General features: G+C 40.4%; 1 protein-coding gene across 1 annotated transcript; it reads left to right on the forward strand.

The window, feature by feature from the left end:
* Positions 1 to 10162: 10162 nt before the first annotated feature.
* On the forward strand, positions 10163 to 13778 carry lhfpl5b (LHFPL tetraspan subfamily member 5b; the record flags this gene model as incomplete). The annotated part of the gene is made up of 3 exons (XM_080031726.1): positions 10163 to 10571; positions 12818 to 13054; positions 13759 to 13778. 3 exons carry the CDS (start codon positions 10163 to 10165, stop codon positions 13776 to 13778), a joined length of 666 nt encoding a protein of 221 aa, XP_079887852.1.
* Positions 13779 to 14096: the final 318 nt, after the last annotated feature.

Genomic DNA, 14096 nt, shown 5'->3' on the forward strand with positions numbered 1-14096 from the left:
TTTCACTTTCTGCTTGCATAAAACACAAACGCCACAGGTGTACAGTGTCAATCATTAAACAAAAATGAATTGAATTTCCTCAGAGGCAGGGAGCCGCTGTACATTCACTTAATCCCAGGCCACAGAATCATTTGAATTTTCTATTTCAGTTTCTACAGGCGACAGAAACACACCCACTAATCATTGTACCTCAGAAATATAACTGAAGCAATTTAGTTTGTGTTGACTGAAACTCAGCAGCTCCACTGCTCATCATTATTGAAATAAGGATGATTTAAAAACTGCTTTCAGTGAATGGCATTTTCACCCTGGGTCAGGCAGGTGTAACCTTTCGGGGAGAATAGAAGATGGAAGTCCATCCCAAAGGACTTTTACCTCGTTTATTTGTTCATCAGGAAGTGGGGCTAATGTTAAACGCTGCTCCCTGTATCCTCCTGCCTCTACAATTCCAGGCTGCGTGTACAATTTTCCTTCTTCTCCCTGATACAAGTTTGCTTTCCATTGTTGGGGGGCGGTAGGGGCTTTCATCGCAGTCTTTTCTCAAAGCAATATCCATGCAAATCATTGCATTTATCCCCATGTGTTCTGAATGTGTTAGAGGTATAAATGAATACACAGCCAGTGATACGTGAACATTGCCATGGTGAGACTCGCAGCAGGCACAGTGCAACACCAATAGCTCACTGAGGAGAAATAACAGGACACATTTCCTGCAGAGAGATCAGATGCAGGTGCAGGGGAGCACCGCTGAGCCGGAGCTGTGAAGGAGGAATACCATTACACACAGATCTCTGAATATTATCAAAAGTGATCTCCGAGCAAAGAAAAAAGAGAGAGTCTTGTGGTATGTGCTTATGGATACCCGTTGTTTCAGTGAGTGAGGGTACTAGTTGTTAGTTGTTGTCCTTTGCCGGAGCATTAGAATGTGAGGGCGTGAACTCCTGCCTCTGGAGTGGACCTGTACATGTGTGACAGCATGATCAATGTGACTCCACATCCTCCGCGTTATTCGACCCTCGTGGCGCTCATATCCAGATTATGAGAAGAGCCTCATAGCCAACTGAAGTCCCACACACCCTTTACACCGGCTCTCTCCTGCACATGCCCTCTGGTGCATGGAGGACGCTCCAAGCAGGATTTGCCATTATGGTTTTCCTCATTAAAGGAGCAGCAGGATTTTAGAAGTTGATGGGCATCAGCTTGCTCACGGGGGCCCGGGGTAGTCATCTCGGTCTGGGAGGGAAAAAAGTCATCAGTGGCGAGTGCAGGGAGCAGTATGGACCCGCTGTGGTGTCGTTATGGCCAGCAGTCTTTAACCCCTTTAGCTATTCCTTATATTACCCCACCAGCAGCAGCTGCCACTTGACAATTTCCATTTAAATGACAACTAGCTCGCTGGCCTCCATTATTCTCTACAATCAAACAAGAGGTAATGAAATGTAGGGACTGATTACTAACTTATAGTGAACACTTTTCTGCAATCACACGTTACATTTGAGTGTTGCCTTTAGGCGGAGCTTATACATTCAATAACATTACATTCCCTTCATATATACCCTCTGTAATAAAAAAAGAGACTGTAGACTATCTGTATGTATTTTTCTTATTTGCAACCTGTAGGACAGAAGTCAAATGGACAGAAAACCTGGATGTTGTTGCTCAAATTTGGATACATAGTGATTGTCGGTCTGTGATAGGGGTGGAAAACAGAGAAGTAGATTATTGGAGATTTGTGCTGGATAAGCAAGTATCTAATACACTTCTTAGATCCCTATTCACGCTGTCCGGTATTTTGCCACAGCCACTGCTTTCTGTGATGGAGCACCTCGCCTTTCTTTTGTTGGTAAAAGAGAAGCAGTTAATAACCAAACACCCGGCAGTGTGAAGTGATTTAAAACTAAATTGTTTTTTCTGTGCTCTTTTCTGCCGGTGCCTCCATTACTGTGATAAATCAACTCACAAAGCTAATACAAACTGTATTTCCAGGGTAAATAAATCCCCTGTAAAGACAAGGTACAATATAAAAAAAAAGCACCAAATGTTACCTAGTCTAAATGTTGAGATAAAAGAAATAGAAAGAACAGAAATAAATGTCTCTGCGTCCCCAGCACCAAGCTCAACGGAGTCACTCTCATTGTGGATCACAGACAGTTTACATGAACTGTCGTCATCATCAGTCACAGTTTCATCAGGGATTGATGTAAACAGTGTTTGTTGGATACTGTTCATCAGAACAGCCTACTTTGAAAAGTGTGTACATGTGTGAGAATACAAGAAAGCAAGATTGTTACCCGACTCTGTTCTACACATTGATACCAACAGAGTTTTAAATGAGAGTTCATTCTGGTATAACAAGTATAGAATGCTATCTAAATTCACTTCATTTTTGAGTGTGCCATTCATGGGCACCACTGTCTCACAGTGCAATGTGCAAAGGACATGTAGCTCACAGCTGCAGCACATTAAAACAAATTGCAAATTGTGGTGAGACAGCTCCAGTAAGACCACAAAAAGCAATAAAATTAAGTACTAAATCTATGGAAAACATTTTACTTTCCATTTAAAGGACTAATCCTATATTTTTCACAACACCCTTATTTATTTTCTTGGCAATTAGATTAATACCATTCTGATGTTCATAAAAGGGGGTTGGGTGTTGTGTATGTATTGTACTGTATGTGTTTACTTATTCTGTTTGTTTGTTTGTTTTGTCCATATGTAAAAAAAAACATAAAACCACTAAAATAAAAGTTTAAAAAAAAATTAAAAAATAAGTGAGAGTGAGTTTTAGAGTTGTGCAAAACCAGTCTATAGCTATTTCTAGTCTATATGCTGAGATGATTCCATATCCAGTCCAGATTCCAGATATGCTAAGATATTGCCCATAGCTCCGGCTTTATTCAAAGTGTCAAACTATTCCTTTGACTGCCAGTAGCTTTCCAAAGTGCCGGTTTGTTTGGCGTCCGTCAATGCATGTCTCGCATCATTTATATTTATCAGCTTACTTAAAGGCAAGCTATGCACTGATTACTGGTATTGTTACAGCAATACAGCACACTGAGCAATAGAGAGAGAAAAGACTTGCTGTAAACCAATACCCTTTTACAATCCATGGGGTGAACTGGCAGAGTGGGTTGGATTCTGCAGTAGAAATCCTTCACAGTCCAATTAACAGCAAGCATTTCCCCACAGCTCTCGCAGCACCACCTTGCCAAATATTACTGTCAGAGGGAGAAAATATCCTCCCTCTTATCACTTCTGCTACAATGTTATATAAGTTCTGAAGCATCACTCTCACACACACACACACACACACACACACACACACACACACACACACACACACACACTGACAGAGAAGATGAACTCTCACAGCGCTGTGAGACTGCAGTGACAATCTAAAAGTTAAAACATTTGCCTTTATGAATCTTACAGAAAAACCTACTGGAACAAAGAGGGAACGTACATTGCAGTGTGGTGGCTGCCATTAGCCCCTGTTCAGTGCACTTTACGGACAAATTGATGGTTGACATTCCATTAGGGCAACATGCATCATGATTGAAATTATAGGTGTGTTTTCCTTGATCATCAGAGGGGCCTCTGATATTATGCCAGTGAGAGTATACAGGCGCAATCAAGCTTCAAAGCCCCAGGTCTGTGCACACCACAGACTCAACCAAGGGCGGTTTGAGAGGAAAGAATAACGAGATTCGCCCTAGAGACCTATATGCCTTCTTGTCACGCGTGCCCTTGCATAACTGCACCCTACCTGATATCTTATGCAGCATGTGTGAGCTCGGAGATGAAAATGGTATCATCGCACCAATAGGAGCTGTGTTAGGAGAGGTAGCAGCAGTATTTTCACAGGGATTCAGTCTGTCAGGAGGACTGAAAGATGACCCCATCTCATGCTTTATATGATGTGTGAGACGTGTGACACACACACACACAGAACCCCTGGTTTTCAATCCCAGAAACAAAGAGGTGAGTCTGCAAGATGTCAAGCAAAAATATAATGCATTATTCACACAAAAAGCCGAGAGTGATGGTAAATTTTTTCTCTGGAGGATTCAGAAGCCCCTTCAAGCAACATCACAGCACACTCGGACCTTTTCAACATCAAAAGATAAAATAGAAATACCATGCAAGAAAAGATAGATATGTTTAATTTCTTTTTCTATCTTACCTCTGTGCATATACCCTCTAAAAGTGACCTACCTGAGTCCACTCAATGGCATACTGCCCCCTCTTGGACAATCAACACTATGAGAGCTCAGAAACTGAGAGAAAAAAAGCTATTTCAGAATGTTTTTCTGTGTTCTGTATTTATTTCTTTATTTTGCACAAAAGCAGGCATCTGTGGTGGGAAGGAATCTCATTAGTGTGACACCAAACACATATTCCAGGAGTAGCACAAATTGCAGATGCTTCAAATATCACAATTGCAAAGGTGATGGGTGGCTGTGGGTGTGAAAGAACGTTGTGCTCCTTTCTCTGTCTGAAATAACAAGATGCGTCAGGCTGACGCTGTTGCAAAACTGTGCAGATTTCTAGCAGAGATGGGATAGAAGAAATTTGGCCTCAGAGCCACCTAGAAATGCAACGGTAAAGCTGTAGCACCTTAAGGAAGGGGAGGCCACATCAGAGGAAGAGGATGTTGTTGTTGTTGTTTTGTGAACACAAAATGGGGATTCAATTTCTCCTGGGCAGAGCTGCTGCAAGTATTTTAACACCTGCATTAAACTCACAGAGCTCATTACCTTCAAACATTGTTGCTGTCAGGAAACAATGCTACAATGCAACTGTGGGTGAGGTTATTGTTGCCACAAAAGGGAGCGTTTAGAAGGATATTACAATATGCACAAGGCCAGTGAGATTGAAATTCTAGAAGTTAATGGATACCATACACCAAGGGACCGTCTGCCCTCAACCCTCCTGCATACTGATTATAATGGTTTATTAAACTGAATACCAAGTAGAGTTGCCTAACTAAATCATATTGTTCTCTTCAAACTTGCATCTATGGGCAGCTCCCTCTAACAGCTGCAATCATAACAGAGATCAGTGCCTGAGTTCAAACAACTTTATATACAGATAAAATGCCCTCTAATCTCATATTGGCAGTGGCATCTTAATCTACTGAAGTGTTGTGATAACTACTATTTATAATACTTCACCCATGCGGAAACGGCGTTCTAGCACTATAAAATCACTATTATCATATAATGAATGAGTTGTTTCTTCCCTCTGTCTTTCCTCAGACTTCCCTTGGCCCAGCTGTCCTGTTAATCCTGACCCTACATTTTCCCATGTGTGACATCATATATATATATATATATATATATATATATATATATATATATATATATATATATATATATATATATATATATACATACATAATACACTCTTTCTGCCTTTTCTCAGGCTAGGATGAACCGATTTCTAAAATGTTTGCACATTTATACTACATAGGATCTCAGAGTTCAGTCCTACGGTTCATATGTCCACCGGTGAAGTAGGTTTTTAAGAAACCAAAGCCATGAAAAACAACATATTTTTCAAAGACAGGCAGGAACATTGGTGGGAAGGAAGATGAGTCGCATAACATCAAATAATGCAACCAAAATAACGTAACACGATGACAGAATATCTGTCACAGTCCCAGAAAACATTATGATGTACTATGCTCTCCGTCTCTGCAGCGCACCTTAATCCCATCAAGGAATAAGCATGTCGCTCATTTGATGAAAGCTGGCCATAAATGTAATAAAGCTGCCGAGGTTATTAGAAGTGCCACAGGCCATTTTACAACAGCTCACACACCTCATATTGGATTATGAAGAGGAATGTGATGCAGCAAGGAAGTCGATCTTGCCCATTTACAAAGTAGCTTTGAAAGTGTAATGGCCCGTGACTGAATCCATTCATACACATTAATTCCTGTAGCGATGACAATCGGCAGTGGTTTGTCTCTGCCCGGTGAAAACTCGAAGACATTCCTTTAAGGAACGCTGTGATTCTAAACCCCTGTAGTTTAGATACATGGTTTTGACACTAACATCTTTACAAATACCTTTTCCTTTTAACAATGGTTTTGGTCTATAAGAATTACTAGAAATATCTGGATCTTTAGCTCCTATGCTCCATTATGTTAAAGTCTGTCTGCGTTTGATGTTGAGCAGGAAATGTACTGTGGGTTTATGAGAGCTTTTTTGTTGAAAAAAGCTGCCTGGTATGGCTGCAAATTAAAATTATGAGAGCCGAGAGAGTGAACCAAATCAGTGAAGTTAAAAAAAAACAGCTAAATGTCAGATTAACCCCGAAAGGTTTTGTCTATGTACTCCAATTATTAACATTTGTAGACTGATAAAGAAACATGTTGTTGCCAAGGTAAAGATAAATAACAATAGACATTTCTTTTTGCAATGATATCCCGTATGTCCAGTAACTGTACCTGAAACATTTACATGTGTGACAGCATGTCCCACATGCTTGTGTGTGAATCCTTGATTAAGCTGTAGCAGCATTGTAGCTTGTTGCCCATCTTTTTAATAGCATGCCAGGGGCGAGAAACCCATATTCATCCTTCTGTGTGTTTATCTGTCTGCTTTATTTGTGATTTTTCACTTACTTCTAGTCCTCTTCATTTTCTCTCGCCGGCCCATCTGGCTTTTGAGTTTTTTTAACTGTCAAATCCTTTAAACAGCCTCTCTGAACTGAAGTGGGAACAGGAATTATTAAACAAACTTGTCTCCCCAAAGTCTGAGAGAGACAAGGCAGAAGAGCTCAGCCCTCAGTTTTGCTTAAATATTTCACTCATCCGGATTAAAGAACTCAAACGCATGCACAACCCTCTAAGTGAAACGGTCTGTGTATCTCATTGTCCATGATGCATACAATAATGGTGTCTCATTCTTTCTTTCTTTTTTAAGATATTTTTTTGGCATTTTTATGCTTTATTGATAGTGCAGAGAGACGAGGTGAAATGGGGCAGAGAGGGGAGTGACATGCAGAGGACGACCGCGGGCGGGAATCAAACCCGGGTCTGCTGCTGGGCCTGGCCCGGGAGGGGACGCCCTACCAACTGAGCTAAGGGCGACCCATGGTGTCTCATTCTAACATCAACTTATTATCTCTTCCAGGCGTCCTATCATGCTATCTTATCTTCCAGCTGCTTCACGCCCATTTTTTTGCATGTCCCTACCATGTCCTGTCATATTTTTGTCTGTCAAGAGCTGTTGGTGTCTGGACAGACTTTCTGAACACAGGAATTAAGGATGAATTCCTGACAGTTTTTTTGTCAGCTGGTTACTGTCAGGAAATCCACATTTTGGCAAAAGGATAGTGTTTGGATCAGCTCATAGTGGTTTCCCAGCCACACTAAGCAATTGTCCATGAGCCCCCGGGGGTGCCAGAAGCCTCAGATTGACAGTGTGTCAGTTAGTGTGTTGTGGTAATATTATTGAGGCTCATTTGTTATCTTGGGGCTTTCACTTATAAGAATAATTTATGAACTTGTTGGTTTCTTTCTCCACTTGGGGTGAAGAATGGAAATGCGCTATTCACTTCTTTATTTGCTCTTTAATGTTCATGACCTAGCTCAAGAAATAAAGCAGGCTGATCTCAGAATATTGATTGACTATTTTTGGTATTTTGTTATATCCGGAAGATATTGTGAACAGCAGAGCCACCATATATATAGCCTATATAATACAAGTTGTAAAAGTGGCCTTTTTTTATGAAAAATTCCAAATTAAAAAGGCGCTTCTGCTTTGCTCTCCTATTAAAAAAAGCTAAAAAACTAGATGAGAGGCAGACTATGGTATGACTGAGAAGCCAATGCAAACAACGACTCATTCGTGCTCATTTGAAACGTGTTTTTGTACACCTTGCGTTAACAGCTGCAATTTATCAGGCTCATCAACCCTTCGATAAAGACATCAAATTATCATTTGACGCAGGAACACCGCTCTGGGTCACAAGCAGTTGGTCGTGGGTGTATCTTTTAATTCGTAAGCGGGGGTTCTGAGCCTAACATAATAGAGTTTTTGATTTCACTCATTCCCTCCTATTACTATAGTTTTTCATCCTTAGGTCGATCCTCCTAAAACTGTGAAGGTATATCTAAGTTTGTGTATCTATGACGCATTGTCTCTGACAATATTTTTCAACAAAATCTTTGCTCCTATTCAAGGCATCCCTGCAGGCATCATAAAATCCTCACAAGACAGACGGCCTCTTCAGCTACTGCCACACGTGGCAGGGATTACGCCTCATTAGAGCAGTATTCAAAAGCAGCTCCCCCTCACTTTTCCTCCACAGTCTGAGCTTGATTAGTCTTTTTATCCTAACTGCCTCCTCTTCAGCTCATCTCTCTCTGTGTGTGTCTCTCTCTCTCTGTGTGTCTCTCTCTCACTCAGGCAGAGCTGGTGTTTCCCTCTCTGCTACCCCCAACCGGAATCCGATTGTCACTCCTGAGCTGCAGCGTGCTGTCAGGGATCCACTGGGGACGCAGGACAACCGCTCAACCCACAATACTTTACTCTACACATAGGAGGCCCTCAAACGCCTTGTTATGAAAACTGACTGGACGGGTGAAGGGTACGGATGGTGGCATGCTCTGTCCAGTTCCCCCTGTTGGCCTCCAGTCATAGCTGTCATCCTAAAATTAATATGGCACATATAACATACATATGTGGAAAGGTGACACGATGTTTAATTTAAGGGAAATTATGAGTGTTATTAAAGAAAATTACCTAAAAATAAAAAAATAAAGTTACTTAATTTGATTCATTAGAAGAAAGGGGGCTGCAGCAAATGAGATCCACTGTCTGTGCCAAAAATGAAATCTGGTGTTGAATATGGTAACTCAGTAGCCTAGAGAGGGGCAATTATGGAAAAAAATGTATTGAAAAACTTTCTCCCACACATCAGTGAGCGAGAGGGAGACCAGAAAAGGCTCCTCAGACCAGTGTTGGACAGATCTCTGCTTTAGTATGGAGCATCACAGACCCACAGTGTGAATTGAAGCATGCACTAATGTGTTTAATGGTTGTTTTTTTACATATGAGCCATTTCTAAATCGAGACGGACTCAGACTTCACTGTTGCTCAGCCCTCTGTAATAACCGTCCAAAGCTATAATCAATCCATTAATCTATCAAAATGTAAAAAAATCTTTATTGTGCTCCTGTCACTGGCAGCCCTCAAATAAAAAAGACTCTGGAGCTGGAACAATATTAAATTTGATATCAGCCAATCTTTATTTCAAGCTTCCTGCGTATGTGCCGTAAACCTCAGCAAACTGTCTGGAGCTCACTAAATGTCATATCCTGACATTTTCAAAGTATTGGAATAAAGAGTAAGGAAATGAACTGAGATATGCCATAAAGCTGCAGTATGAATATGAAAATACAAACATTTGTATTCCTAAATAATGGATGATGTTACCTAGGTGTTCAAATAGTTTGAAAAAAAAGTAATATAAAGTTTGTATCTATTTATTGTTAACATAAGGGTTATATTCAGGTTTTACTAGGAAAAAGACATTTCCAATATTGTAGGTTACGTTAAATCTTCTGATGACAAAATTATGTTTTAATTCTGAATATGCACTTATTTGAACCTCAAAGTTAAGCATTTCTTGTATCATATGGATATTTAAATTATGGTTGAAAAGAAAATAGGCCAAATTAAGATAATTTGCCTTAAAAGGAGAATCTTGTAGTTGTAACTGGAAACTAGCCTGCAAGTGGTCACCGTTAAAAGCAGTCCACAGAATTACCTTCTTGTAATGCTTAATGCTTTATAAAAAATATATTTAGGAAAAGCAATCAGCAAAGACAGTATTTCCCACAGTCAGACAGCTGTCAATCTCTGACGTAAAGGCAACGTCATTAATTAGAGAGGAGAGGGTGCTGTCCAAGGTGCTGAATCCTGAGCCTTGTCTTTTCAATGCCAAACATCCGCAACAAGTGTGTGTGAGAGAGAGAGAGATGTGTCTTTTAAGCTCTCAGGACATTTGGACAAAAACCTCTGAAATTTTTTAGCCTACAGATTTGAAGACAGAGGATATTTAAAGGACGCCGTTTTCTAAAAGTCCGGGACAAACTTCTTTTTTTCTTTTCTTTTCTTTTTATCTTTTCCTGCCCTTTATCATCATGGATCTGCTTCCAGCCCAGGAGGCTGCTAAAATCTACCACACAAACTATGTGAGAAACTCGCGCGCCATCGGCGTAATGTGGGCCGTGTTCACCATCTGCTTCGTCATTATCACTATGGTGGTCTTCATCCAGCCCTACTGGATCGGGGACAGCGTCAACACCCCGCAGGCCGGCTACTTCGGCCTCTTCCACTACTGCATCGGCAACGCCCTGACCTCAGAGCTCATCTGCAAGGGCAGCGTGTTCGACTTCGCTTCCATCCCCTCGCCGGCCTTCAGGACCTCTGTTTTCTTAGTTGGCACCTCCATGCTGCTGATTGTGGCCACGATGGTATGCTTCAGCTTGTTCTTCTTCTGCAACGCCGGGAACGTGTACAAGATCTGCGCGTGGATGCAGCTGGCCTCAGGTGAGCAAGAATTCAGATTCAGATCAAGATTTTACATTAAAAAACATAGAAAAAGCACAGGAAAGTATCAGCTCCGCTCTTAGGACTTGTTTTTACTGACTGTGCCTAGAGTCCGTACTGAACTGGGGAAAAGGGCATTTAGTTATGCTGCTCCTTTTTCATGGAACCAGCTGCAAAATGCGCTAAAACTTAAGGAGCTGATTTCTCTAAACATGTTCAAGTCCTTACTTAATGATGTTGAAGCTGGCTCTTCTGTCTGTACATGCTTTGTTTGATGATGTTCTGACTGTGACTCTATTTTTATGTTCTCTGTTGTTTTTAAATGATTGTCTGTAACTAACTGTGCTGCTGCCTGTCTTGGCCAGGACTCTTTTGTAAAAGAGATTTTTAATCCCAATAAGACTTTCCTGGTTAAATAAAGGTTAAATAAAAAAAATATATATGTAGGCCTATATAAATATATGTAATGTATATAGGCTAATATGCATATAAAGTAGTTCAATCTGGCCCCACCTTCACCTGCAACATGAAAATGCTGCTTAGTGTTGGTGCATCAGCAATAACAATATCTGTAGGCCTATGAAACGGGCCATCTGAATAATGACAACTTTTATGTTTTATACTTAAAGTACATGTAGGCTAGTAGGCTAGCTTGTAATATCTACTATTTCCAAATCAAAACCACAGGGATTATTTACCATGAGGCTTGGTATCAACTGGCTTTACAGCCATTACTAAATCCTAAAATATCATAAGATTACTGAGGCACTGTGCTAATGAAAAACAGACCACGCTATGTCACCAAAGGGTCTACTGGGTTTAGGATGGAGTTCTCTATTCGTTTTACAAGGGGAACACATTGGCCAAAGGTCAGAGTAGCCTACATGGAGAAACACTTAGTAGGCAAATCACTTTTTCTAGCTTTAAACCTCATAGTCCAGCACCTGACATGCGCCTCACCTCTCTGGTTTCAGACGGGGTGTGTTTGTACTGGGTGTGTTATTCTTCACAGTGGAAGCTAATAAGGGATCCAGTTTCTGACACCTCTGATGGCGGATGACTTACATGTAACAAGATCAGGTGTTGCTGTGTTGTTAACAGATCTAGACTTGCACATGACACTTAACCGGGACCATGGAAACTAGCCACACGATAAAGGCCTGCAAACCTACCTATGGGTGGAAGAAGGTATCAGATCCTTGATTAAGTAAAAGTACCAATAAAATAATGGAAAAATACATTAAATTGTACAGAAGTATTATCAACAACATATACCTCAAGTATCAAAAGCAAAAGCACATATTTTGCTGTAAAATGTCTTTTGACTGGACTATTATCATATATTGCTTAATTACACTTTTAAAACAGATGCATTTATGTGTAAGAATAATTTTACTTATGTAGCTGGTGGAGGAGGTAATCTTTCTGCTTTAGAGACTGTGTAGGTACTTTTCTGCAGAGGTTGGCAACAAAAGGGTCAGGCCCCTTAAAGGGTCAACAGTTAAACTGAGATGTGAGAGAAAAGAAAGGGGGGCTAACAAAACAAAGTTTTGTTCGATAAATCTGTAAACTATATATTTTAGGTACTAGAGAAAAACGATTTAAAGACCTACTTCACTGGTGGTAATATGAAGGTGTATTGAACTCAGAGATCCTATGTAGTATTAATGTGCAAACATTTAGGAAATCGGTTCATCCTAGCCTGAGAAAGGGAAGAAAGAGTGTTTTATGGTCTCACTGTCTAACCCTACATTTTCCAATGCAAGACATCACACGTGGTAAAATGTAGGGTTAGGATTAACAGCACAGCTGGGCCAAAGGAAGACTGCGGAAAGACTGGGGGAAGAAAAACCTCATTCATTATATTATAATAGCGATTTAATGATGATAGAACGCCGGTTCCGTATGGGTGAAGTATTCCTTTAAATATTTTCCTCTGAAATAAAGAGAATGGAAACGTTTAGAGATGACAGTACTCTAGTTGTTCTTGTGGCCAATACATAAAGGAAACTGTACCAGATGAAGATCATTTAACATTTAAGAACTTTCATAACAGTACATCATACAAACAGCACCACAGAGCATCCTTGCCCCGCTGCTTCATAAATAAATTAAACAATTTGGCACTTAAGGGGCATGCTTCATGATGCCCTATGCTGCACTGGGAGCTCAGAAGATCCTCCCTTGTAATTATTAATCAAAGAAGAGAACACAGGGGGTAAATAAGGCTCCTTCTTCCCACACAGCCGCGTTGATGCTGATGGGTTGCCTGATCTACCCGGACGGCTGGGATTCTCCAGAAGTGAAGAGGATGTGCGGCCAGTTGACGGATAAGTACAGCCTGGGGAACTGCACGGTGCGCTGGGCCTACATCCTGGCTATCATCAGCATCCTGGACGCCCTCCTCCTGTCATTTCTGGCCTTCACCCTCGGCAGCCGGCAAGACAAACTACTGCCCGATGACTTTGAGTTGGATGGCGCAGGTAAGGATCAATGTGAACAGGTGAGGGAGGAAAGGAGAACAGTGGCTCTCTGCCCTCAAGCTTTGTATCTAGAGTCATGGCAGAAATGTTAGCTTGTCATAGCAAGAAAAGCATATGTGTGAATAGTAACATTCAAGTGTCCCAGTGTGACGGTGAGCCAGCATGAACAATACCAAGAGACTGAAACTGAAGTAGCTTAATGGCATTCATTATTTTTTTAATATTTACACCTGTGGCTTGATAATTATTAAACATACTTATAATTAAATGTGATTGACATAATATCCCACTTTACATGGTCCATATAGTTATAGTGTATGATCTTCATCAACGGATGGATTTTGCTCACTTGTCATGGAAATTGTAGTTTTCACATTGATTTTTTTCCCTTTCTGAGCACTTACATACTTTAAACATTCCTATTTGTATGCCTCTTTGGAGTTAACTGTTATATGAGAGAATATATTGACTCTATATTGAAGTTGATATTCTCCTTTTATGTTTTTTTATTATGGTGCAACCTAGTTTGCATACCCATGTACCACTAGTGAAGGTATATTGTGTATTTACACTGTTGCAGGGTCAAATGTTTTAAGAATGGGGCCTACCGACTATTTTGTATTATTGTAATTAAATAGTTAATTTACATAATATACATTTCATACATATATACCATACATGTGATGTTGTGCTTTTTCTCTAAGCTCTGAAGAAGTGTTTCTAAAACGTCAACTCCTGGAATGAAGTCTTAGCTGTGAATCTGTCATTCTTTCCCTTAGATTTCAGCTTTATTTTGGGCATCTACTAACTGGTATTGGGTCGTTTGTTATAGTCATTTGAGGCAACGTTTCTTAAATACAAAACATTTATTCTCAAGATTGTTTTTTGCCTCTTTTATAGGAAACCCCTGATGATCGACAGACCTTCAGGCCCACAGTGTGACAGTGACGACCTTGGTAGCAATGAACAAGCATCCTGACATGTTATTAATTTAGTTAGTAGATCAAACTGTTCAGCTAGTATTTTATACATAGATGACTAT

Source organism: Ammodytes marinus, assembly GCF_949987685.1.
Source record: "Ammodytes marinus genome assembly, chromosome: 7".
NCBI classification, from domain to species: domain Eukaryota; kingdom Metazoa; phylum Chordata; class Actinopteri; order Uranoscopiformes; family Ammodytidae; genus Ammodytes; species Ammodytes marinus.